This window comes from Neophocaena asiaeorientalis, unplaced genomic scaffold (assembly GCF_003031525.2).
Source record: "Neophocaena asiaeorientalis asiaeorientalis breed wild unplaced genomic scaffold, Neophocaena_asiaeorientalis_V1.1 scaffold45, whole genome shotgun sequence".
NCBI lineage: Eukaryota > Metazoa > Chordata > Mammalia > Artiodactyla > Phocoenidae > Neophocaena > Neophocaena asiaeorientalis.
The window spans coordinates 11,844,421-11,868,479 of NW_020174642.1; the positions used below are offsets into that span (position 1 = coordinate 11,844,421).

A 24,059-nucleotide genomic window follows, 5' to 3' on the forward strand; every position below is an offset into this window, starting at 1 on the left:
CAGGCTCCGGGACTCTCACGGCCCCAGTTTCAGCCTGCTGTCCGCTCGGCTCTTCCCCAGGACAGAGCACCCTGGGCACCCACTTTCCAGCGCAAGGGTATGTGGGGGCGTCCGCGCTTGGACACCGCCGCCCCTCTGCCTCGGTACCCATGTGGCCCGGAGCCTCTGCTCGAGCCGGCCCTGCACCCTCACCAGCCCTGGGGGCGCAGCAGCCTGGGTCTCCGTGCCGGCGGGTGGGGACGTGACCCGGCGCGCCTCACTGTGCCCCTCTCCCTGTGTGCACTGGCCGCCGGGCTGAGTAGCGCTTGTCACCTTTTTTAGAAATAAAATCACCCCGACTGTGGGGTGCTGTCAGTCTCGGGAAAGCAGGGCCTCTGGAACCTTCTAGGGAGGGTGGGCGGGCTGGTGGTTGGTAGCCCCCCACCTGCACACATGGGTCTGGGGGCCTCCTCTGGGCTCTGGGCTGAGCCCGGTCTCAGGGACACGGGCCCTCTGGGGCCGCACCCTCATCCCAGGACCAGCAGCCCCTGTCCATGTGATGAGCTGAGCCCCTCCGTCCTGTGGGGTGACCTGGGCCCCCCAACCGCATCCTAAGGGGTGACAGGCCTGGCTTCCCCCCCTCTTGTGAGGACTTCTGAGCCTGGTTCTTGGGCCCCAAGTCTGACCCAGAACGTTCCCCCCGACTCAGCCTGGGGTCTCAGAAGCACAGCCAAGGATCCCGGGGCAGGTGGCTGAGGGCAGGCGGCCCTCGCTCCGCAGTGGCGCTGGCACCAGGGTCCTCGGGAGGACGAGCTGGATGTCGACCTCGTGGTCTGTGCTTTGCAGGTCCCCGTCACCCCTGCACAGGTTGCCCATCCACGTGTGTTCCCACTGCAGTCACCGGGGCCCTTCATCCAGGGCCGCTCTGCCTGCACCCTGCCTTTGGCACACCTAGAGGTCAGGACGGGGTTCTGGGCCCCAGGAGGTTTTGTGGGGAGGCCCACAGGCCAAGGTGGGGGTCCCCGGGTGGGCGGGGGTCTCCCCGTCGGGCCCAGGCTGGGGCCCAGCGTCTCAGGCTGCCTTCGTGTGCCCACAGACCCCGGCAGGGAGCCTTGGTGACTCCTGGGCACCGCAGGCCTGGCTGGGCTGACCTGTGCTGGGGGCCCACGCCAGCCTCACTGTGTTGCCGAGAGCCTGGGGGCTCCTGGGTGCCCATTTCTGGAGCTGGGGCCCCTCCGGTCTGCTTTGCCAGCCCTGGGGCAGGCCAAGGCGGGGACGGTCCCCCAGCGGTCTGAGCCTCTGTCTCAAAAGACCAGGGGCAAGTTTCCAGGGCCCAGAAACCTGAGTGTGTGTGTGTGCACGTGTGTGTGTGCATATGTGAGCGTGTCTGTGTGTGTGCACACCTATGTGCCTACATGTATGTGCACACGCGCCTAGACACATGAGCGGGAGGCTGGAGCTCAGGGGTGGCGTCTCCCTTGGGGGTGACCCTGGCTGGTGGCAGCCGTGTCCCCTCTGTCCTCACCACACGCCAGCCCTAGCTGGGATGCCACGCTGACCCAGGCACTGCCCGGTGCCAGCCTCGCCCTCGCCTGCCTCCGCTTGACCCCTGTGGTGCTGGGTGCCCAATGCCCAGCCTGGGGAAGGCGGGAGGAGCGCTGGAAGGCTACTTTTCCAGGGTTTTCGGGTTGGTTTGGCTTAAATGTGCATTGTTTGTGGATGCTGGTATAACGAGCACTTGGCGGGTCCTGGCCCCGTGCTGGCCTCCGACGCGCCCTCCAGGCCTGCCGCCTGCCTTCCGGGCACTCAGCCCTCCCCAGGGCGTCCCGCGCGGGGCACACAGGAGGCTGCCTGCCAGGCTGGAAGGACGTCCGCGGCGCCACCGGCCGCCTGTCCAGCAGCTGGGAGGCCCAGGCAGAGGCTGCGGCAGCTGCAGAAGGGCCGAGGTGTCCGGGCCCAGTCCCTGCCCTGCTCCTCCCTCCCTGTTGCCCCCCTTCCTCCTCTCAGCCAGCGCCTGGGATCCCCAAGCAAGAGGGGGCTCCCCGTTTGGCCAGGTTTGGTCTCAGCTGGACCTCGGCCCTTCTGAGTTGCCTGTTGGTAGAATCCCAGTGGCAGCAGGAGGGTGTCCACTGCCCCTAGTCTCTGAGCTCAGGGAGGGAAGGCCCACGACCTCCTTATCCCTGATCCAGGGATGCCTGGAGGGGGGTGAGGTGGGGCGCCGAGGTCACCGGATTAGGGCAGGCCCACCAGGACACTCCCTTCTATTAACTCAGAGTCACCTGATTAGGGGCCTTAACTACAGCTGTGCAGCCCCTTCACCTTGGCCATATACGGCCATATATCCATCACGTTCACGGACTGGCCCCCCATTTGGGGGTGAGGATCTGGTAGGGTGTACACGCCAGGGGTCTGGGACCTGGGGCCACCTCAGAATCCTGCCTCCCGCCACAGACAAGAAGAGTGGGCCTCAGCTGCAGGAAAGCATGCGCGTAGCAGTTTCTCAGAACAGGATGGGGGTGGGGTGTGAGGCCAAGGGCGCATTTCAGGGGACATGGCTGGGGAAGGAAGGTGCTGCGGGCCCAGGAACAGGGTGAGCCGGGGACCAGGCATCACTCTCGGGCTCCCCGAGGCCAGGACAGGGCTCTGGGAGGGGCCGGGTGGGGTCTGCTGTGCACTGGGGTGCTGGGCAGGCGTCCACGTGGTCTGGAGAGCAGGGGTGATGACCCACCTGCCTTGGGAAGCAGCCGGATCCCCACGATTCCTGCAACCCCCCCTCAGCCCCACTGGTCTAGGGCCACCCGACTGAGCAGGGTGGGGAGGGCTTGAAACCTGAGCCCCTGTCAACCCTAGCAGCACCCCCGAGGCCCAGGACGGTCCTGGAGGGCAGCTCCCCCGAAGCCATGGCCCCATCCCTGAGCCTGGTGCCCACCGGGGAGGATGCCAGGCAGGCTCTGGGACGCAGGTGACCACAAACGCATAGTTTTTCTGTCTCAGCGTTCTTGCATTCTGTCTCACTAGGCGGAGACTATAATTTTAGGCCCTGGCAAACACTGCAATTCCTGCGAGCTTTCCGGGGAACACAGCCCATGAGTCAGTCTTGCGGAGGTGACGGAACTTTGAGAGCGTCCACCAAAGTAGACGCTTGTGCGGCAGGTTCAGCTAGCGCCCTTCTCCGTAATTCTGCCGGTGGCAGGGCTCGGCAGGTGCTGGAGAGCATCGAAGACCACCCCAGAGGCTCCTGCACAGGTGCACTCACGACAGGACTGTGGGAGGGGCCTCCCCGGAGGGCCTAAATGCAGGGGGGTGGGGGAGGCCCTCGGACACCGTCCCAGACCCTGGACAGCCCGGCCAGGGGACGTCAAGGCAACATGCAGTGTGTTTGTCTCAGTCTGATGGTTGAGTCGGGCCGCTCACCTGTCAGGGTGCTCACCTGTGAGCAGTCCCGCCCATTGGGCACTTGGGGACGGTACAGTGACGCTGTACTGGCTTGCCTGCTTGTCATGGTCCTGAGGAAGGGTTTACGCAGATGCTACACCCCTGGTCTGGCTAAGGTTCATAGGTTTGTCTCTTCCAACCCTGCCCTGCCCACCAGTCCCTGCAGAGGGGGCAGGGCATGTGTCGGGCTCCTCAGGCGAGCTGTGGCCACCCACCTCCCTCATGTGAGGCTGTGACGGGCAGCTTTGCCCTTTACGTAGAAATAGCAAAAAGTGACAGCCCTGCAAGAGAAGAAAGACGCCGACTTCCCAGGGACCAGGCCCCGCATTGAACAGGGATGAAGACACTCAGGTCAGCGACAGCAGGACACAGACCCAGCTCGGGCTCCTGCGTGCCCACGCCGTCCTGGCTGGCTGAGCGGCCGCAGGAGCGCAGGGCAGGCACAGCTCATACTGGCGGCGCTGCTGGCCTCACTCAGCCAGGCCACCGTCCGCATCCACTCCTAGCCAGGCTAGCGCTCTTCCTCGGCCCGAGAAGATCCGGGGCTCGCCACGGTGGCATCCCGCTCGGCGTCCCCAGGTGCTCCCACACCCTGGCGGGGCCTCTCAGGACAGCAGGCTCCCCGGGAAGACACCGGAGCCCATGTCCATTCACAGCGCCCTGGAGAACCACTGTCCTTGGGATGCTGGCAGCCAGGACCCCTTGTTTCTTGTCTAATTTCCCAACTGGTTTGACGGGGGCCCCGTGAGCATCCCACAAGGGATCCCACAAGCATCCCAGAGGGCCCACGAACGCTTCCCGGAGGATATGACCAACAGAGGGAAGCCCCAGCGTCCTCCTGCAAACAGGGCAGCCCTGGGCTCAGGGACAGGGCGGGTAAGTGGCCCCTGCAAGGCTCCTTTCCACTCCCGCTCCTCCTGAAACTTGCCCCCAGTCGGCACGATCAGAGGGCGCCCCCTCCTGACCCACTGCGGGGTAGGGGGAGCGGGCTGAGGGGGGAGGGTCTGCAGCTCAGCAAACTGGGGGGCGCTCGGGGTCCCCACCCACCCGGTGGCCGGGAAACGGGATGTCGCCTCCACGTGGGAGGCTCTGGCTGCACTGCAGCCTGGCCCAGCGCCCCACGTCAGGTCAGGACCCAGATCTCCGCCTGTCCTGGACGGTGCGTGCAGCACAGGGGCTGCTGGCGCAGGTGACCCAGTGGTGGGTCCGAGATGCAGAGTGACCGCCCTCGTTCCTGGGCAGCAGCTCCGTGGGGAGCACACAGTGCGTCTGGCCCACCTCTGGCTGCACTGACCAGCGTTTCAGACGAGCGATGTGTCCTCTTGGGTCTCAGCCCTTTCCTCCTTAAACGGGGGCCAACAGGACAAACACACAGGCCGTAATGCCAGCACCTGCTTTGCTCCGAAACCCCACCTTCACGGTTACCTGGGGCGAAGTTCAGAGCTGGGACTGTGACGTGCCCATAAAGACCGGCGGCCTGGGATCCAGGCCAGGGGTGGATGCGCTTCGTCCTCGGTCCAGCTTGAGGGCTTCAGACGGGCACCGAGGGAGCAGGTGGCCGGGAGTGGGAGCCGGTGAGCTGACAGGAGGCTCTGACTAGGGGGTGGCGAAGGTGGGATGCGGGGGGAGCTGAAGAGTCAAGGGGCTGAGGCGGGCAGCTCACCCCGACCGGGGTCTGAGTTGAGGGTCCCTGACTTAGGCGAACCAGATCGTGGGGCAGGGGAAGTGGGTGTGAGCCGTGCCTCGTGGGTGGGGAGAGGGAGGGTGTTAATGCAACAGAAGCACACACGGCTTGTTCTAACCAGGACGGGGCTTTATTGAAGACATCCACCGTCCCGTAACACGAGAGAAGGCACACGCACAGGCCACGGCCACCTGTCCTAGACGGCCCCGCGTGGCGAGTCCTCGCTTCCCGCGGCCAGACCTCACCCCCTGCCCTGAGAAGTACAGGGGGGCCCCAAGGTGAACCCCCGCCTTTCCCGGGGCCCCCCATGAGGCCAGTGTGAGACGGTTGCACCATGAGTGCGGCTTCATCTTCCCGGAGCCGGTGATCTTTCGGGCTGGTGTCTTGCACACGCTGTGGTCAGTCCCCCTTGGGTCTGTGCAGCCCTCATGCAACCTGACACACCCTCGGCTCCCACAGGGACGTGGATGTTCCTGTCCCAACAGGACACCAGTCCCTGTCATTTCAAGCCCAGCAAGAAGGGACCTCCCCTAACGGCTCGGAGGGCACCCTCCTCCCCTTGCACTGGGGGCACCAGGAAGGACCCCAGGGCTGTGGAGTCACCGCCCGCATCCCGGCCACCGCAGCAAGGCCTGCGACTCTTCCCAAAGAAAGAGAACATAAGACGCCTTTTCCAGAAGGCTGTCCCTTCGCACGCGGCTGCTTCGGGTCCCCGGACAGAAGCGGCAGGCCTGTTGTCCAGGTCTTCTCACTCGGGCGGCACAGACCCTGTGTCGTGCGGGGCTCTCGAGAAGGGACACAGTGCGCTGCAGACAAAACGTCCCTGGAGGCGGCAGGCAGCCCACCCCTAAGGCTGCCACCGTTCTGGAAGTCTCCTGTGGTCAACAGAAATCCATCCCACGACAGCGTCAGACAACTGGCTGACAAAACATGCGCGAGCGACTGCCCTTACCTTTAACAAGAATGTCAAGGCCGAGCCTGTCATTCAGGAAACATCTGCTTCCAGGTCAGACTTTGGAAAAACGTTTATTAGGGAGGACAGCTGCAAAGCCCACCTTCAGGAAGAGGCAAGTCGAGGTGGCCCTGCCATACAGGAGGGCATCTGGCTACGGCCCCTCACAGCAGAGGGCACAGGGGGAGGCCTGCTCAGCCAGCCCCTCCTGCCCTGGCGTGGTGCCCATCCACAGCGAAAGCTCGGCTTTCCTGGGTGGGCGAGGCTTCCTAAGGACGCAGCCCTGTGCGCCGAGGCTCAGCCTGGGGTCGAGCAGAGGCCGCAGCTGTGACCCCCACCCTCCCAGGTGTTCGGGAATACGCCGGACTTCAGCTCGGGGTCCCCGCTGACGGTCACTCCATGGCCTCCTGCAGCTCCTGCTTCTGCAGGGCCTGGAGCCGGCTGACCACGCGCTGGTGGACGGCCTCCAGCCCCTCGCTGTCTAGTTCCCGCAGCAGCAGGAGGACGGCGGTCAGGACGTTGTTCTGGGGGCACAGAGAGTCACTGGGTGAGCAGCACGCCTGTGAGGCTGGGCGGCCGCCCACACCACGACACACGCGCACATCGCGGGAGCAGAGCCTGCAGGAGGGCGGCCTTGCAGGGAACAGGTGGAGACTCTGGCAGACGGAAGCCACAGTGGTGGCACGGGTGTGGCACTCACCGCCGGCAGGGACTTCCTACGAACTGACTTACCTGTTCACAGCCCTGAGGCCCAGAGAGGCTGGGCGGCAATGGAGCAGAGGCCTGCAGCAGGCTCTCAGCAACACGCACTCAAATGCACACGTGCTTAGTGTGTGATGCACCCGTGTCCACGTAGCTACACCGGGTTTCCATCTGCATTTGAGCAGGGAAACAATGCCATTTCTACCAGGAAAATTCCGGAAGGATTTTGCGCAGGCGGCTACTTGAGCCGATCCCTCTTGTTGGATGAGCTGAGGCATAGCCGCAAGCCAGCGCGTGCAGCCCATGTGGACACATGAGGACGTGGCTCAGGGGCTCACGCTTGGGGTGCCAATCCCTGGCTCTGCAACGCCCCCAGACTCCTGCTGCCCTCAAATCTCACCAGCCCTCCCCCGTGTCCCCAGGTCTTCCTGGCCACCGGCACCTCGCACTCAGAGGCTTGCGGGGGGCTTGATGCCCACAGGGACACCCAGCCTGGCCGGGACCCTTGGTGGCAGAGCCAGGGCCCTTCTGTCCTCTGCTTTCAGAGCAGGTGTCCTGTTTGAGCAGTTTGATGGTCTTTCGTTTGCATTTATGGCAGGTGCGGAGTTGAACCAGTGTCTTCAATCTCTGGTCCACCCTGCACTGCAGAGGCCCTGGAGTGGGAGTGAGGGTGCGGGGAGCTTCAGGCCTTAGCCCCGCTGCTGGGCAGACTTGCCACTGGGGACGGTACATGCCTCGGGCTCCTCCCAAAACATGTGGGAAGTGTGTGCAGGGACCCTGAGCTGCCCCACGCGGCCACCTCATTGAGGAGAGCGTTGCCACGAGGGGACAGTGACCTGCCGGGGTGGGGCAGGGCGGGAGAGACTAGCCACAGGCCAAGCGACTGCTGCCTAGATCGGCCTTCAGCCCGCGGTCACATCTGTCCACAGCCCTGGGGGCTGGCACTTCCAAGGATGGGGCCTCAGTCCATCCACTTCTGTACTTCCCGTGAGCTTCGCACGCATTTCAAGTGGTCGCCGCATGAATGAGAGAGGCCCAGCCCGTGGCTTCGGGCAGCCCCGCTCAGACTGTGGTGCCCCCCTTCATGATGCCACAGGGAGGTCACAGCACCTGACAGCTCTGGTCAGGCCGAGCCAGGGGCTGGAGCAGGTGCTGGGGGGTCACGGGCCTCCCCACAGACCCTGGTTCAGACAGCTCCCCTTCCCACGTAAGCCGGTGGCGAGGTCCCCTCTGGGCTGAGCTGACTGGTGACCCATTCCCCTGCCAATGACCGGCTCAGGGAACTGACATCGAGCCTGCTGGGGGGCAGGGGGCACGTGGGGAAGACGTTGCACTGGTAAGAGGACACACGGCAAGAAACGGCCCCACCCTTCTGCCGGCCACAAGCCTGGAGCAGGGCATCCCTGTGAGCGCAGGACGAGCCCAGGCACAAGCCGGAGTGACACGAGAGGACTTGGAGGGACCCGGGTCCTCGCTGATGTCACTCAACTGCCCACACGACCCACAGCCAACAAGCTGTGGTCCTTACAGGGATGCCTATGGAGCCGTGGGGCCTGCCGCCTGGTCACCGCACGGGGACACCGCCACCGCCCTGGCCAGGAGGGGTCCTGCTTCTAACCGCAGGTGGGAGGCCTCTCCCCAGGCAGCAACCTTCCCGCCCCGAGACCGCCCTCGGCACAGCCCCAGGCGCGGGGGGGGGCCCCCGCTGCGCACTCAGGCACCCCTCCCCCGTCTGCCGTGCCCCACCAGCTTAGATGTAGACACCGACATTGGACCCAGACGGTCGGCTTCCCACCCTCTAGGGCCTGGCTTCGCGCGTCCCTGTGTTGTCTCCAGCCCCGCCCCCCGCCCCCAGCCCCCAATCTCCACATTCCGGGGCCTCTTCTGGCCAGAGCAGCCTCCGTCACACTCACCCTGTTCTTGCGACTGCTTGTGGCCGCCCTCTGCGAGAAGGAAGGAAACTGGTCCCGGGAAGGGCGCTTCAGGCCGAGCTGCCCCTGGATGCTGCTGGCGGGGGCGGGCGGGGGGAGGACAGCGGTGCGTGAGGCCCGAGGGGCGCGGAGCCCCGCCCGCACTGTTCACACAACATTTGTGGGTCCGGCGCCTCGGGGAACAGCGAGGAAGAGGCTCCTAAAAGTGGACCCCACCCTGTCCGCAGGGAGAGCCCCACTGCAGGACTCTGCTTCTGGGGGGACAGGAGCAGTGGACGGAGGGGCCGGGGCAGCTCTACTTCTCTGACCCCTGGGGTCACCTCCCAAGGGGTGGGGCACTAGCACAAATGCTGCACGAGCCCCGGCCACGTGCCCTCCCCGTCCCGCCGCGGGACAGCAAGGCGCGTGGGCCGCATCTGTAAGCGGACGCCCAGCCTGGGCCCCGCTGTGAACAGTGGTCTCCACCACGTTCCTCAAGTCCAGTTTCTGCCCACAAACAAGGAGGGAGGGAGGGAGGGAGGGAGGGAGGGAGGGCCCTCCCTCAGCCCACACGCCCCGCCGTCCCCGGGGCTCCTGAGGCCACACAGAGGCTCAGCCGGCCACGGCCATGGCCACGAGGCTTCCCTCCTGCCAGGGGGCCCTGCACGCCCACCAGCCCACCGCCCTGAGTCCACCACTCCCTGCGGAGGGCTGGTCCCACACTCGCATGAGCTCCCTGCCCTGGGTCTTCTCCTGGCCACGTGGCTGACCCCAGGCTGGGGGCCCCTGAGAGCCAGCCCAGAAACAAACACCCACACCCCCCATCCAGCCCCAGAGGCGCAGCCGCGCGCGGGAAGACAGGGCAGGCCCGCGGGCCACACCTGGTCTCCTCGCCGAGGCTCAGCGGGTCCCGTGGCATCTCGGCGGCGGCGTCCTCGGCGCTCAGGGTGTAGGACAGCTCGGGCGGGCCATTCCCTGAGTGCTGTCTGCTGGGGGCCGTGACCTCCTCTCCCTCCACCAGCGCTCGGGACACCTCCTCCTCCGTCACAGCTTGGGAGGGGGAGGGGGAGGGGGCAAAAGCATCAGTGGCCTCACCGCAAGCGAGCCCCGCAAGCCGTGGCCCCGCCGTCCCCTCGGCGCTCAGCACGGTCTGCTTCGGGGATGAGGCGGCTGTCTGTCCACCCCGACGGCTAGCACCCGGGAGCAGGGCTGGGCCCCCCACCATTGCATCCCGCCCTGGAGGTGCTGGAGAAATGACAGATGGCCAATGACTGCTTGTGAATCTGAATTCCAGCATTTGCCAAAAGCAGATAGATACTCATAAAAAACCCTAAACTAAGACCCTAAAACTAAACCCTAAACTAAGGTTTTTAAAAGGAATAGACCACACCATATTTCTTCTATTTCACTCACACATGACAGTTTATCTGAAGCTTATTTATATTAAAGTCATTCACCTAGGAGAAAATCATCGTGCACATAAGGGTCAGGAACCAGCACAGAGAACGCCAGGGGATTCACAGGAAAAAGGCCTGGCCCTGGACACGAGCTGGAACCCCAGAGGCGGGAGCAGGAAAGGCCCACACACGTCGCCTCGTGCGTGATGGAGGAGAGGCGGCTTGGAACGGCAGGAAGGCGCCCCCCAAACCCCCACCCCACCCCTCCAACAGCAAGGCAACCCGGGGTGGGAGGGGTCAAGGACCGATGGAGCACCCTCACCTGCTGGCATCACCACCTTGGGACCCTGTCGACCAGCAGTGATGCTGCCCGGCCACCCAGACCGTCACGAGCTCCCAGGGCAGGTGGGTGAGCATTTGGAGCAGAGGGTACTTAGCAGGATAAAAAGGAGAAGCAGCAGCTCAGTGCTTCGACGGCGGGACCGAGAAACAACGGTGCGGGTTCAGCCGAGATCCTACACTCCGCGAGGGGCTGTGCCGGGCGGCAGACGGCACAACCTGGGGCACCCCGAGGAGGCCGGCCTCCCCGGCACCTGCGAGAGGGGAGGGGTGGAGCCTGCCCGCGTGCGGCCCGGCCCGCGGGCACCTACCCCGGTTGTCCAGCTTCTGCAGGCGAGGCAGGTTGCGCAGGACGGTCATGCGGTAGAGGTGAGGGCAGGCGCCACAGCAGGGGTTCTCCGCCAGCCACAGCACACGCAGGCACGGGAGGCCCTTCAGGTAGAAGAGCTCCGCCAGACTGGAGATGCAGTTCTTGCGCAGGTAGAGCTCGCTCAGCTGCCGGCAGCGGCTCACGGGCTCCAGGGTGGAGATGCTGTTGACGCTGCAGGGAGATGGCTGTCAGTGCCTGCCGGGGCACCCCCGCCCCGCGGAGACGAGAGCACTGCGGGGCCGGTGCCCACCTGCCCCCGCCTTAGAAGTAGGTCAGACCCGGCCGTGGCTAGTCAAGTGCGAGGGAGGGCCCGGGCCCAGGAGAAAGCCCTGGGGGCGGGGGAAGCTCCTCCAACTGAAGGTGGGAGCGGCAGCCCCGGCTCTGTTGAGGCCGCGAGGAGTCAACCTTAGGGATAGGAGGTCTCACCCCCTTACAGGACAAGAGACTGCGGCCTCCCCGGGACACACCAAGCCCAGAGCTGGCAGCGGCCAGGAAAACCCACGTGGCCAAGAACCGAGCACTGAACTTCCAAACCCAGGTTCACCGAAGAAACAGCCACGGGTTTAAATGATGAGTGACCCAGAGACGGGACAGCAGCCAGGCGCCCGGCAGAGAGCTACAGGCTTGAGCTGACGGGACGGGATCACCCCCCGCACACCCAGTCGGACCAGCCGGCTGAGCTCGAGGGGGGCAGCCGAGCATCCTCACGCCCTGAGCCCCAGGCCGCAGGGGACCCTGCCCGACGTGCCGGACCGGTCTAGACCACCCTGTGCTGGACGCTGCGCTTGTGCTGGGCAGGCTGTCCCAACTCCTGCCTTAGGGCCGCTGCTGCCCCACCCGACACTCACTTGTCAACGTGGTTGCTGGTGTGCTCGGCACCACCTCGCCCGGCAGCCGGGATGAGGCTGACGCCACCTCACCACGAGCAAACCCAGGCTCTGGAATCCTCACCACCAGGGAAGCTGCGCAGGCCATGGGGTGAAGCGAGAAGTTCAACCTGCGGCGGCCTGGAGTCCCCTCCTCGCCCACTAAAGCTGCCGCTGCTACATACCGAACGCAACCTCAGATCCAGATGCTGGGATCCTGACCCCCAGGGCAGTGGTGTTAGGAGGTGGGGCCCCCACGAGCGGGGTCAGTGCCCTTATAAGAGGGACCCCACAGAGCTCTCCGCCCTTCTGCCAGGTGAGGACACAGGGCGAAGATGCCGTCTGTGAGCCAAGAGGCAGCCCCTCACTAGACCCTGATCTCGGGCTTGTGGCCTCAGAACTGTGAGGAATCAACGTCTGTAAAATCCCACTAGAGCAGCCAGAATGGACTAAGCCTTCCTGCCCATGGGCACCAAGACCAAAGCCAAACTAACTCATCTCACAGGACGGCCAACCCGCATCCAAGCAGCAGTCCCCACACTGCGGGGGTCCCACCAGTTCAAGCGGCCAGATAGCCCGGCGACAGCCCTGGGCACTGTCCTCCCCCGGCTGCGGCGGTGAGAACCCCTGCTGCACGACGAGCGGGCCTTCGGCTCGGAGGCCCGGCAACTTGCCCCAGATTCCTCAGACAGCGCTCGGCAGTGATGGGGTTAAGTCCGCAGCCCGCTGCAAGTTTCCTGCTACTTTTGGGTAACGAAAGTGTAAACACTTGTTTGTCAGGTAAGGCCTTCTGGGGCGTGGGCTCAAATCCCAGCTTCACTGATAATCGTACCGGGTGAGTGACGGTGGACGGCTGGTGCCCCACCTGCCCCACTGCCGTGCTCCTCCTGCCTCCACCCCACCCCACCCTGGGGCCGCTGCTGCCTTCACCCCCGTCCCACAGGCCTTGCAGCCAGGGAAGCCAAGGTACACAGGGCCGAGCTGGGCCCTGGGCGGGAGACCGGTCCTGGGCCCACTCCTTCATTCATTCCTTCGTCCCGCAAGAAGGTGCTGGCCTGAGCCTGTCGGGTCAGGACTGGGGGTGCGTGAGCACAAGGTGGGCGGCACGGCACCCATCAGGTGACCTCGGAAGGCGCAAAGGAGGCCGAGCAGAGGGCTAGGGAGGGACAAACAGGATGGCCGGCTGTGTGACGAGGAAGGTGAGTGACGGGATCTGCACAGGATCAAGGGCCTAGGACCCCACATGCAGGGCGAGTCCTGCAACCCTCTGAGCTGCCAAACAGGGAGTCTGCCTTCCTTACAGGGCTTAAATCTCCCTGAGGTTTTAGGTGTGGGGACCCGCAGAAAGCACCCACCCTGGCATCTGGCAGGGTCAGCTCCCTCCCGGGCCCAGAGCAGACAGGACAGGGCTCAGGGCTGGAGGGCGTTCCTCCCTCCGCCTGACCCTGCAAACTCCCCAGGCGCCTGAAGCCCCAAAGACAGTATTTGGTTCTTTCAAGGTTTCCTTTGTTAAACCGCTGATGATTCTGGAAGAGGTCAACTATTACCAAGGACAGATTGTGTGATGCAGGGAAGCTGGCAGAGCTCCAGGCAGTGATGGAACCAGGAGGGCAGGAAAGGCTGGCGCGCTGGGGCAGACGTGGTCACCCTGGGGCGGCTGCTCACCATTAGGAGGGCGGCACCCACGGACCCCCAGGATGGGCAGGGCGAGCTCAGGGGGAAGCCCGGGTGCCCTCCAGGAAGGGGCGGAGCTGCAGAGCAGCCAGGGCCTCTGCTGCCTGGGCCTGGCCCGTAGCAGCGGCCCTCCCACACCTTGGTTGGGAATTTTCAGGTTATCTGAGGGCCTGCGGGAGGGATCTGAACATTCTCCTCCTCTTCCAGCCCCAGTGACTTAAGAGTGGAGCGGGCCGGCATGTACTACCTGAGGGTGATCACTTCCAGGCTGGGCATTTCCCGGCATATGGAGATCTAGGAAGGAAAAGAATGTGATTTTGCAAAAGTTGCTGGGCACTGGCCCTGTGACGTCACGCCCCTCCAGCAGCCAAGAGAACCAAGTTGGAGCTGCAGTCCGCCCCACGCCAAGGGCCTAAGCAGAGGAGCCGCCCTCGCCCCAGGAGCACGCAGGGCTCTGCATCCCGCTCCCCTCTGCAGCCCAGACGTCCCCTCTACCCGATGGAGAAACGGGCACCCTCTCCACGACTTTAAACAGCATCTTTACTACCAAATGCTACCAGCCCTCGAGACGGAGCATTCCTCATTTTAGATGCCCTCAGAGGACATCCATAAGGGGAGCTGAATGGACAGAGGACCTTTCTTCTTGCTGCCCCTGACATCCAGGGAAAGGACAGAAGCCGCTTCTGGCCAACAGAGCTGTGCCAATAGGGAGACAGGCTTGAAACTGGATCTCAGACCATCTTAACACTGCGTCAGTGGAAGAGCGCAGCGGGGCTCAGGATGGACCACGCGGGCTCCCTGGCCTGTAAGGCTGATGAACGGCGAAGCCCCAAATATCTGTGTGCCTGCCAGACCCCACGCACGGGGCCAGACCGGGTCCCTGCCGTCAACAAGCGCACAGTCTGGCCAGAATGCTTCACACCTGCGGTGGGTCTGTTCTCCGTGACAGTGGTGTCTTGCTTTGTTTGTTTTTGCTGCTGGGCAGACAGCACTTCAGCTACAGAATGAGGCGGAACTGGCTCTTCTGGGCAGCCCTGACAGCATCTCCAACTTTGTTTCTCAGAAAAGGTACGGTTCAAGGTACGAAACAGAAGTCAGTAAGAACCCGCTGACTAGCACCCACACTCTGTGCGAGCTGGAGACGTTCATCCCAGAAACGGGCGGGCGGGGGCAGAAATCTATTCACGGACATACAGCTCAGCCCAGCGGCCCAGCTCCGTGCTCTGCCCCCACCCAGGCCCCATCTCGTCCTGCCCTGGGAGTCAGGGTGAAGCTGGATCTGACCAAGGGGAGGAGCTGAAGTGAAGAAACTCCTCGGGGACGTGAAGTCCAGGAACCTATACAAGGAACCCTCCGGCTGAGTGCACTGCTTTTAAAGCCAACCAACCAAGCCACTGGGGCTCTTCCCCGGGTGGGAGCAGGTCTGTGCCTTGGACCTGCCCGCTCCTCCGTGAGGCCTGCCTTTCACCTGCAGGAGGATGTGTGCGGGAACGTCACAGCGCACTTGGGTCCTGTAGAACTTTTTCTTCATGAGTGGTTCTGCCTTACAAAAACCGCTCAAGGAGCAAAGTACTGGTCGGCCGCCTGGATCGCGTGGGAGCCGCCTGTCAATTTAACCAGCCTCCCGGGGACCAGGGCTTGTCTGGAGACGATCAGCACGATACTTACATCAGTGAGGTGGCTGCCCCTGGAGACGGAAAAAGACACACGCACTTTTATTTTGTTGAAGTTGAATTTAAAACATTAAAACCAAAAATTAATGACAAACGTCTACAGACTTTAAGAGTCTGTGATTTTAACGACAAAGTAAAAGAAAGCTTTCCCAGATAACGGACAAAGGTGCCAAAAATCGTCTCCTGGTTGATTTTGGACGAAACTATTTGATACTGGCGGCCTCCTTCGCAGACTCAGGCACAGCAGACGATGCCCCATTTGAAGGACACCAAGATTTCCTCATTCTCAAGGCTGCTGCACTGAGGGATAATTCCCTCACTAATGTGCATAACAAGGGAGTCTTTGTAAGGGCCAAGTTCATGAGACTTATGAAACACACTTCAGAAAGCCTGGAATAGGGCCGTTGTGCCTCCCTGCTTAGGGGAAGAATGACCGCCCCATGCAGAACAAAGGCACGCATTATTGAAAACGACGACAGGGATGCCGTGGCCAAGATACCAGATGTGCAGCGCAAAGAGAGAGGCTTTTAATGAACAGCCAGAGCTCACTGCAGCCAATCTGCCCGACACCAGTGGGAGGACGCTCTACTTCTGGCTGAGCGCCACCTGAACTGTCCAGTGTACAGGGCGCGTGGAGCCGTGCTCTGAACCCCCCGTGAACGTGTGCGGACCTTTCCGGAGTTTCAGAAGTACTTCTGATCCTTCCTCGGCTTCGCTAGGCCTGGCCGCCCTGCCTTTGAGCCTGCACCTGTATCTCTTCCTGTCACCTCCCGGACAGTAAGTCCCCTGGGGACAACCCCTCTCTGTACCCGCCCCTCCAGAGCTCAATTACAAAAATGTTTACCGAAGCATCACTTTAGAGTCTCAGTTTCCTTTCTTTCCCCAAGCAAGGGTGTCAGTCACCTTGATCTCCCACCTTATCAGCAGGCCTGGCTCCCAGGGACTGCTGGCAATGTCAGAAATGAGACCTGTCCACAGAGGGAAACGTCTGCCCACTAAAACTACCTAGAAGTCCAAGAACAGTCTTCAAGGTAATTCCAACCGTTTCCAGCAAGGAGGGCTGCTTTGGAGCTGTGTGTGAAATACCACTGCTCAGGGGTGAAAATTCTGAAACGACCTTTCCCCAAAGGCCCCCTGAGCTTATGGCATCACCTCCCAGAGGCTGTGAGCCCCTGGCACCGGGCACACCAGCCTGGACAGGGGCCAGGAAGGTGAGGCCAGAGGTGCCCCCCCCCTCCATCCTGAACCCCTCTGCATCCTCCGCAGGCCCTTCTCGGTCCCGCCCCAGAGCAGAGGGGGCGGGCTGGGGTCCCCGCTCCAGGGCCGAGGTGCTGGGCAGGGGTCTCCATTCCTAGACGGCTCTTCCCAGCCCTGTCCCAGGGAGGGGGTCCCGGGAAGGGGGTGCCGGGCAGCGGGCAGGACACGCGGGGACGGCCCCCGGCCTCTGGGCCTCACCAGCAGTTGAGCTTCCGCACGCTGTGCAGCTCCGAGGCCTTGGCCCGGGACAGGACCATCTTCCGCGTCAGCTTCATGACGGCGGGCAGCCCAAAGGCCTCAACCCGGCCCAGCTCTCAAACCGCCGGCTACCACTGAGGCCGTCCGCCAGGCCGCGGCGCTTCTCCAAGGGGCGGGGCCCGCGTCGTCAGGGGCGGGTGCTGAGAGCCCATTGGCCGGCAGCGAGGGGGCGGGCCGGCGCGAGCGCAGTGGGGCCGCCAGGGCTTCTGCTCCGCGCATTGGTTCCGCCGCGCATTGGTTCCGCCGCGCATTGGTTCCGCCGCGCATTGGTTCCGCCGCGCATTGGTTCCGCCGCGCATTGGTTCCGCCGCGCATAGGCTCCGCCTCGCCGGCTCCTCTCTGCCCCTGGCGCCGCGCGCCCGGTTCTGCGCATGCGCATTGTGGGGGATACCTCTAACCCCCCCCCCCCCCCAACCCCGGCTCTGACGCGATTCTGGCGCGACTCTGGCGCGATTCTGAGACGACAAGGTTGGAGACTGCAGCCAGAGGCGGGTCGGGTCCCGAATCCCAACCCCCGACCCCCAGCCCCCTCCCCGATTCCCGAACCATGCACACTAACCCCGGGCCCCAGTCCCCGCCCCGAGTCCCGTGCATTAGAAGTGATGGTCTCGTAACTGCCCTGAATTAGAAAGATTTAAAATGTTGAGAGGAGAACTCCAGGACAGTCCCAGGGCTGCGTTGATCCTCTCCCTCTCAGCATTTAAGGAAAGGCGGCAGGTGCCAAAGGTACGGGCCAGCCCTAACAGAGACCTCGCAAGTACTTACACATTTTAGAAATCAAAGGTTACTTGGGCTGCAAAGTACATTAAGACAGGTACCGGGGATCTCAGACCCGTTAGAATTGACAAGACCAAGCTCAGCCTCCTCTGGGACCTCTTTCCCATTAGGCCCTGGTCCAGTCTTTGGCCTGTCCAGCCCAATCTCAGCAAAGATCCTGCTAGGTGACCCCCACCCTTGATCTCTGATCGCCCTCATTATCTGCTTAAGCGCCTCATCCCTCCCTCACAAGTGGTAGCTAATCTTCTTGGCCTGTAGTTTGCAAGATCCCCTGCCCTTGAAGTCTCTTGGTAACTTTCCATCCGCTGGCCCCTCACCGCTCCTTGGCTGTAAATCCCCCTTTTCCTTGTTGAACTTGGAGTTGAGCACAATCTCTCTCCTCTAATTGCAATATTCTTGAATAAAGTCTTCCTTACTCTTTTAACAAGTGTCAGAATGATTTTTTTCTTTCACAGGGGTCAGAGGTTGCTTTCCCAGGGTGTCACAGCCACATCCCAAGCCCAGGGCCCTGGAGAGTGGTGAAGGACCTGCATGTACGAGGGACCCCCGGCAGGACCAGGGGTTGCAATTCAGTGGGGGAGAGTGGAATTTTGCTATAGGATCTCCCATCCCATCCAAGCCCACCATTTTTATTGTAAAGACAATACAGAGAATTCTAAAAAAAGAAAAGCATCTCCACAGTAGTTTAACAACTGGTGCGTTTTCTGTATTTCATCCTGTGTGCTGTGTTTTGCTGGAACACACCGTGTTGTGAGGGGTCTACCAGTCAGTTCTTGCCCTGAGCCCCCTCATCCATGCCTGGGTCCTACCGTATGGTGGATGGGCCCAGAAACAATCTTGAGTGAGTGGAACCGGGTGCGAGGGGCGTGGGGCCGAGGGCACAGCTAGCTGGAGCACAGGTGGCCCAGACCCCCAGGCCACCTCCACCGTTGTCCCAGTGCCTGTGGCCCCACAGGGGCTCCTCTGATCAGCCGGTGAGGGATGGCCAGCTCAGTGTGGGGCTGGAAACTGCAGGGAGCTGCAGGATGTCACCCTCGGGTGGCCCTGAAAGACTGGTGAAGGCTGATGCCCGCAACAGGCAGAGTTTCGAGCAGGGTGTCAGCCTGGGCTTTGGTTTGATCCCACTTGCAGGCTGGTAAGTCAGCCTCTTACTCCTTCGCGGGTGCCGGCAGGAGACTGCGGCTCCTGAGTCAGAGACAAAGGACGGTTTATTCCTCGTGGCGCTGGCATGTTTGCGTCAGCGACACGACCCGAGTTCCATGGGAGCGACGTGAGGGGCTCAGTGGATGCTCACTGCCCACGCTGTGGGTTCATGCGGTAGGTACCAGGAGGAATCAGGGAGCTCTGGATCCACTGCTTTTCCAGCCACCAGTGAGCAAGCCTCATCTTGGTCCAGGGGCGACATCCCTCACGTCTCACGGTTACCAGCTGTAGGAACAACCCAAGGAAACGGCCTTGCAGCCTTAGCACACCAGCGAGACCTGTAGGTGAGCACGAGGTCCCGGGAGTGCAGGCCCACCACGTGGAGCGCCTGTTCCTCCACTCTGGGGTGGGAAGGACACTGACTTTGGGTTACGCGTGGACTCACAGGTGGGCAGGAATGTCCTGACCCTCTGGGTGGTGGTGGGACTGAAAGGAGAGAGACGGGAGAATCGGGGACCGGGAGGTCTGGCAGAGACACTGGGGGTGGGCCGCGGTGCAGAGATCCTCATACCCAGCAGTGAGGCCACCGGGCACCGCCCACGGACGAGGCGCTGGACGGCCAGAGAGGGCAATGCCTCGGCCAGTTGATGGCCATCAGCCTCTGTCCTCAGCCAGCCCGGTGCTGGCTGGTGAGTCAGACAGGGCAAGGCCATGGTGGCCCAGACGGAGGCCACACACGGTACCATCCCTCGGAGAGACGGGACGGTGACGCACTTGGGCAGGATGGACACGTTCTGGGGCTGGCCTCGGCTTTCCCACCCGCAGGGCCTCAGGCAGCAAGCACCGTGGTCTGAAGGCTCGCTGTGGTTTGATCCACCAGCACAGGGTCCCACAACATCCCGTCAGATCAGGGGACCCACATCAGGGGCACGAAAACCCTGCGTGATCTGGCCCCGGGCCCCTCCCCTCATCACGGCCACTATGGCCTTCCTGGTGGTCCTCAAACACACGACTTGAGTTCACCTCGGGGCCTTTGCACCTACTCTTCCCTGGGTCCAAATGGCTTTCATCGGATTGTTCTGGTTCGATCCATCACACTTCCTTAGAAAGTGGATCACTTCCTCAATGCACCCTGCTGAGAAAGGCCGTCCCAGCTTGCCTGACACCCTGTGACCTCCAGCTCCTGCCGCGCTGAACTCCTCGATGTTTTCCACGCCCTGAGGTGGTTTATGTCATCTTCGCCGGGACTGCGGGTCTGGGCTCCTCTTTTCCCCGGAGCCCCAGCCCCTAGACAGGGTCTGCCCATGGTGAGGCTGGCTGACCAACGTGCATGCGGGGTCTGCAGGGGCCTTCGAATGCCAGCTCTGGCAGGTCCCCGAGTCACCGCTCCCTCCCCACCCACTGGGGGTGAGAAGGTTTCCTTCCACACTGGGTTGTGAGGACTGCCAACGGACGTGGGAGCTTAGCGTGGTGCTTGGCAAGCGGACGGGAGCTGGGGGGTGGGGGTACCGGCCGAGCGATCAAGCCTCTCTGCCCTCATCCACCGACGGTGATGCCGGCCGCTGCAGAGAGCAGTCCGGACGGACAGACTCGGCTGCAGACCACAGAATGGACTTGTGGAAGAGAAGTGAGGCCTGTGTTTATTCATTTTATTCTGTGTCCTGACTGTCCGGGGCATTTCCATCTCCGTTCTCATCCTTGTCGCTGCAGAATGAATGGGCCACCTGGTAGAGCTTTCTGGGCGGGCACACGGCCACGAGGGTGCCCACGGTCTCTACCCTCCTGGGCAGCACCACCGTGCCCACTTACTTCCATGGGCAGTCCCTTTGGATTAGACGTTTCTGGAATGCAGTTCATCCTTTGACCTCAGAAATGAAGTGATGTAGGAAGACAAGGTTGTCCCCCAGCATGAAGCCCACTCCTCTTGGTCCGCTCTCTAGACGAGGGTCAGCAACCCCCAGCCAACAGGCCAGATCCAGCCACTGCCTGTTCTTGTAAATAAAGTTTTATTGGCACACAGCCAGACCCATCCGCTTATGTTTTGCCATTGGCTGCTCTCTCGCTGCGAGGGCAGAGTTGAGTAGTTCCAACCGAGACCATCGCCTGCAAAACCTGAACCATTAACCACCCGGCCCGGTATGGAAAAAGTCTGCCGCAGCTGCCCTAGGCTCTGGCCGTGTTGGCTCCCAGCCCTCAGACCCTCCCCTCCTTCCTCTGCTCTTCTCCAAGGAGCCTGCAGCCTGGCCTCTCCTTGCTCCTGTGTATTATTCATGAGCAGGGCTCGCCATGCTAATCGCTTAGATCACTATCTTTTCAGTGATTGTGGTTTTTCTCTCGCTGCCAGACCAGGGGGCTTCATATCTCGGGCATGACGTCCGCGCGGTAACAAAGTCTTCTGCGCCGCATTTCCTTTATCTGAACTGGAAACAACCGTCGGTCAAGATCAGTACTCGCTGCTCTTGCACTTTGCGGTTCCTGCTTTTTATTTTTATGGAAACGACGTTTCATAATTGCTCTTGCAGCAGTGTGAAACGTGGTGAGACACGCTGGTCTCTAGGAGGGAAAGAGCCCCACAGGGAACGATGAGGGCACATATGTTTCGTCAGAAGCCTGATTCATGAGATACTTCACCTTAAGCAATGTTCCCACAGAGGCCCTGGGGTACCTGGAAACGAGAGCCAGCCCGTCCCCACCTGTCCATCGGATGGTCCTGCAGTTACTTCTGTCTCATGAAATATTAACTTCCCCTCACTGTGCTTTTAGTCATGATGGCTCTTGGGCCAGAGGGCATCAAGGAAGGAGCCCTGGGTGAGAGTGTGGGCACAGCTGCTGACGAGCAGCTGCAGACGCGGGTGGGTCTCCTCTTCCTTTGCCTGTTAACTAGGGTCTGAGATGCCTGTCTGGGGTTGTGGCCATCCTCATAGCAGGATACGTCCCGTAGCGGCCACTCACTAAGCGCTTGCTACTTGCGGGCTCTGGGGATGCAGCAGTGATGTCTGGAAGGCTGTGCCCCCTGCAGCGTGCAGTCCTGCAGGCCAGAGCCATCGGGTAACACTCACTGTTGCTGTTCTTTAACTCCGTGGTGCCAACCACCTTGGAGGAGTGGCTCCAGCTGCCTTTAAAGTGTCTGGAAAAAACGATCAAGTGCCGTACAAGGGGCTCTGATGGGTTCCGACACGTTCCCCAAGCTGCTTAGAAACCTCCTGATGACGGGAGAGTGAGACAGGGGCCAGCCTTTGGCCGCTGGACCCGTGGCACTGCCGGCTGGCTGCTTCGTGGAGAGGCAGGGGCAGGTGGGGGTGAAGGGCCTTCCAGAGGAGGGTGCTCCGGGCAGGAGTCTGCACACTAGGTCAGCACGCCCAGGGGAGGAAATGAGGGTCAGCAGGCAGACCCCGGGCCCCGGGATCAGAGAGGCACAGGACCCTGTTCACTTCCCTGGACCCTGAGCAAGGGCCCGGGAGTGGCCGTGGGGCCTTGTGGGGTGGCAGCTGGGAGGGAGAGGGCAGAGGGCCTCTGTTGGGTAAGAGACTTGTGGCCGGGGAGTTTGGACCTTTAGGGAAAGTTGGGATCAGTCTTTCAGAATCCAGTCCCCTCTGCCCTCCAGCCAGGAGGACTGAGCGGGGCAGGGCAGCCAGGGTGGAAATCAGGCACCTGAGGGCCCACGGCCAGCACGTGGCAGGGTGGGTACTGTGCGGTTTTGCATCTTTCCGGCTCCCTCTGTTCCTGCCTTCCCCGGAACGGTCTCCTGGCTTTGGGGCCCCCAGGAAGACAGGTGACGGCAGGGATAGGCCGGCAGGCGAAGTGGTTCACCCGGTGCAGTGCCGGGGCCCCCTGGGTCTCCAGCTCCAGCTGACACAATCCCCACCCAGCCCTGCGCGCCCCGCCTCCCAGTGCTCTTTGGACTTGGCCAGAATCGCTGCCTCCGGGTTTACACGTGCCGCCAGCCTCTCGGGAGGGGGTCTGGGGAGGCTGACCTCCCAGCTCATGCGTCTGGGAGACCCCGCTCCTGCGGCTCTTCTCTCCTCTTCGGCTCTGGCCTCAGGCGCGGGACGGGGCGGGCTGCGCTCTCCGGAGCCGTGACGCAGAGCGCGCTGTGGGGCCCGAGATGCGGGCGGCCCCGCGGGGCCAGGGCTGCAGTCCTAAGCAGCGGCGCGAGTGACGCGGGGGCGCGGGCCTCCCCGAGCAGGTAGGCGCGCCGGCCGGGGTGGACGACACTGGGGTGCGGCGAAGGCGCCGGTCGCGGGGAGGATGCGCAGGGGTCCAGGGGCGCCGGTCGGGCCGGCAGAAGCGGAGCACAGGCTGGGGTGCGTGCGCCGCGGGGTGCGGGGACCCAGGCACCCGCCTGGGTGCAGGCGCGGCGGCGGGAGCTGGGGCGCGGCTGGGGTTCGGGGACGACTGCAGGCTCTGGGGTCTGAGTGAGCCGGGGCGCAGAGGGCTGGGCGCGGGCCCGGGCTGGGGTGCTGGTGCAGGGCTGCGGCGGGCGTGTGGGGACGGAGGCAGGGACCCAGGCAGCGCGGGTGCGGGCGTCCGCTGGGCTGCGGCGCGGGACGCAGGCGCTGCGACAGGGCTGGGCGCGGTCTGTCCGGGGGCGTCGTGTCCCAAATTGGGGAGAACAGGGACTTGGCCATCTCAGGCTCTTGCTCCGACATCCGCGCCCCCCGCCCCCGCCCAAGACCTCCCGGCCCAGTTCTGTGGCTGGTACTTCCTTTGCCCCTCACCCCGCCTGTGGCTATTTATAGCCTGGAAAGTGCTTTCACAGCCAGCATTTCAAAGGATGCTGCAGCGGAGCCGCTGGGAGCAGCTGCAGGGTTTAGAGAAGTGCAGAGGGGGGTGCACATAGGGCCGCAGCCAGTGTGCCCAGGCCCGCTTGCGGTTCTGTTTCCTGGTGAGTCTTCCGGGCTGGGGAGGGTGGAGTGCCAGCAGGAGCCCTGTCTTGGTCCCCGTGGTCTTGACCCGCGGTCTTGAGTGGGACATTCACCCCCCTCAGTCCCCTCTATGGCAACAGCTTCACATTCTTGTCAGTGTCCCGTGCCAGGTGACGTTTGCGGTGTGCGTGCTGTGTGGCTGTATATTCAGGCCCATGCAGTCAGATACTCTCTCTCTCTTCTTGGAAGTCATTTACTTTTAGCGTTTTCTCAACACGCCTGTGCTAATTGCTTATGAAGAATTTTAGCTATAAAACAGGGTGGCCAAATTTGCTTTTAGGTGATATGTGAAGAAAGCAACTCATGATAAGATTCTGGGGAGAAGAACCCCAGAGAAGGTTGGATGGGGGGCTCTGTAAGGTCACTGTCAGCCCTGGGTTTCCGGACTCTCCCAGGGCCTAGGCTGGTGGACGGGGGAGGAGGGAGGAGAGGGTCAGGCCAGCATCCCCCCTGCAGCTGGGCATGGGGATGCTTACACACGGCCGGCTCTGTCCCGTGAAGTCTGATGGGGTGGTGGGTGGCAGGAGTGGCGTTTGACACGTTTCCCAGGGACCTGTTGGCAGCTGGGATTGGAGAAAATCCGCACAAGCCCCTGTGGGTGAGCTGAGATGGGCAGCTGTCTGAGAAATGTGAATCTGAGCACACGCACTTGAGTTTCTTAAGACCAAGTCCTTTACTGCTCATCCTTTAGCTCCTTGTCCTGTACAGGACCGAGCCT

General features: G+C 62.6%; 3 protein-coding genes across 9 annotated transcripts in view; 2 read left to right on the forward strand and 1 right to left on the reverse strand.

Moving 5' to 3' along the window:
• Window positions 1–4,600: 4,600 nt before the first annotated feature.
• LOC112408565 (uncharacterized) lies at window positions 4,601–6,092 on the forward strand. The gene is made up of 3 exons (XM_024758204.1): window positions 4,601–4,988; window positions 5,220–5,376; window positions 5,558–6,092. Exons 1-3 carry the CDS (start codon window positions 4,796–4,798, stop codon window positions 6,054–6,056), a joined length of 849 nt encoding a protein of 282 aa, XP_024613972.1. The 5' UTR covers window positions 4,601–4,795; the 3' UTR covers window positions 6,057–6,092.
• Window positions 6,093–6,105: 13 nt separating this feature from the next.
• CFAP410 (cilia and flagella associated protein 410) lies at window positions 6,106–16,667 on the reverse strand. 3 transcript variants are annotated; one of them, XM_024758206.1, is made up of 7 exons: window positions 16,437–16,625; window positions 14,977–14,995; window positions 13,556–13,602; window positions 10,710–10,939; window positions 9,544–9,712; window positions 8,666–8,756; window positions 6,106–6,574 (listed from the first exon to the last, which is right to left on the reverse strand). In XM_024758206.1, exons 1-7 carry the CDS (start codon window positions 16,511–16,513, stop codon window positions 6,443–6,445), a joined length of 765 nt encoding a protein of 254 aa, XP_024613974.1. In that variant the 5' UTR covers window positions 16,514–16,625; the 3' UTR covers window positions 6,106–6,442. The 3 variants fall into 3 exon arrangements, with proteins under 3 accessions (XP_024613974.1, XP_024613973.1, XP_024613975.1); XM_024758205.1 differs by having other exon boundaries at window positions 8,666–8,759; XM_024758207.1 differs by having other exon boundaries at window positions 6,433–7,405; window positions 8,666–8,759; window positions 16,437–16,667.
• A 5,522-nt stretch (window positions 16,668–22,189) lies between these two features.
• Window positions 22,190–24,059, forward strand: part of TRPM2 (transient receptor potential cation channel subfamily M member 2) — a 49,989-nt gene continuing 48,119 nt past the window's right edge. For 3 of the 5 annotated variants that reach the window (XM_024758368.1, XM_024758369.1, XM_024758370.1), the window contains exon 1: window positions 22,190–22,602. The gene's annotated coding sequence lies outside the window, so the exon portion shown is untranslated. Of the gene's footprint in view, window positions 22,603–23,184; window positions 23,302–24,059 lie in introns of those variants that run through there. The other 2 variants (XM_024758366.1, XM_024758367.1) reach the window with 2 other exon arrangements.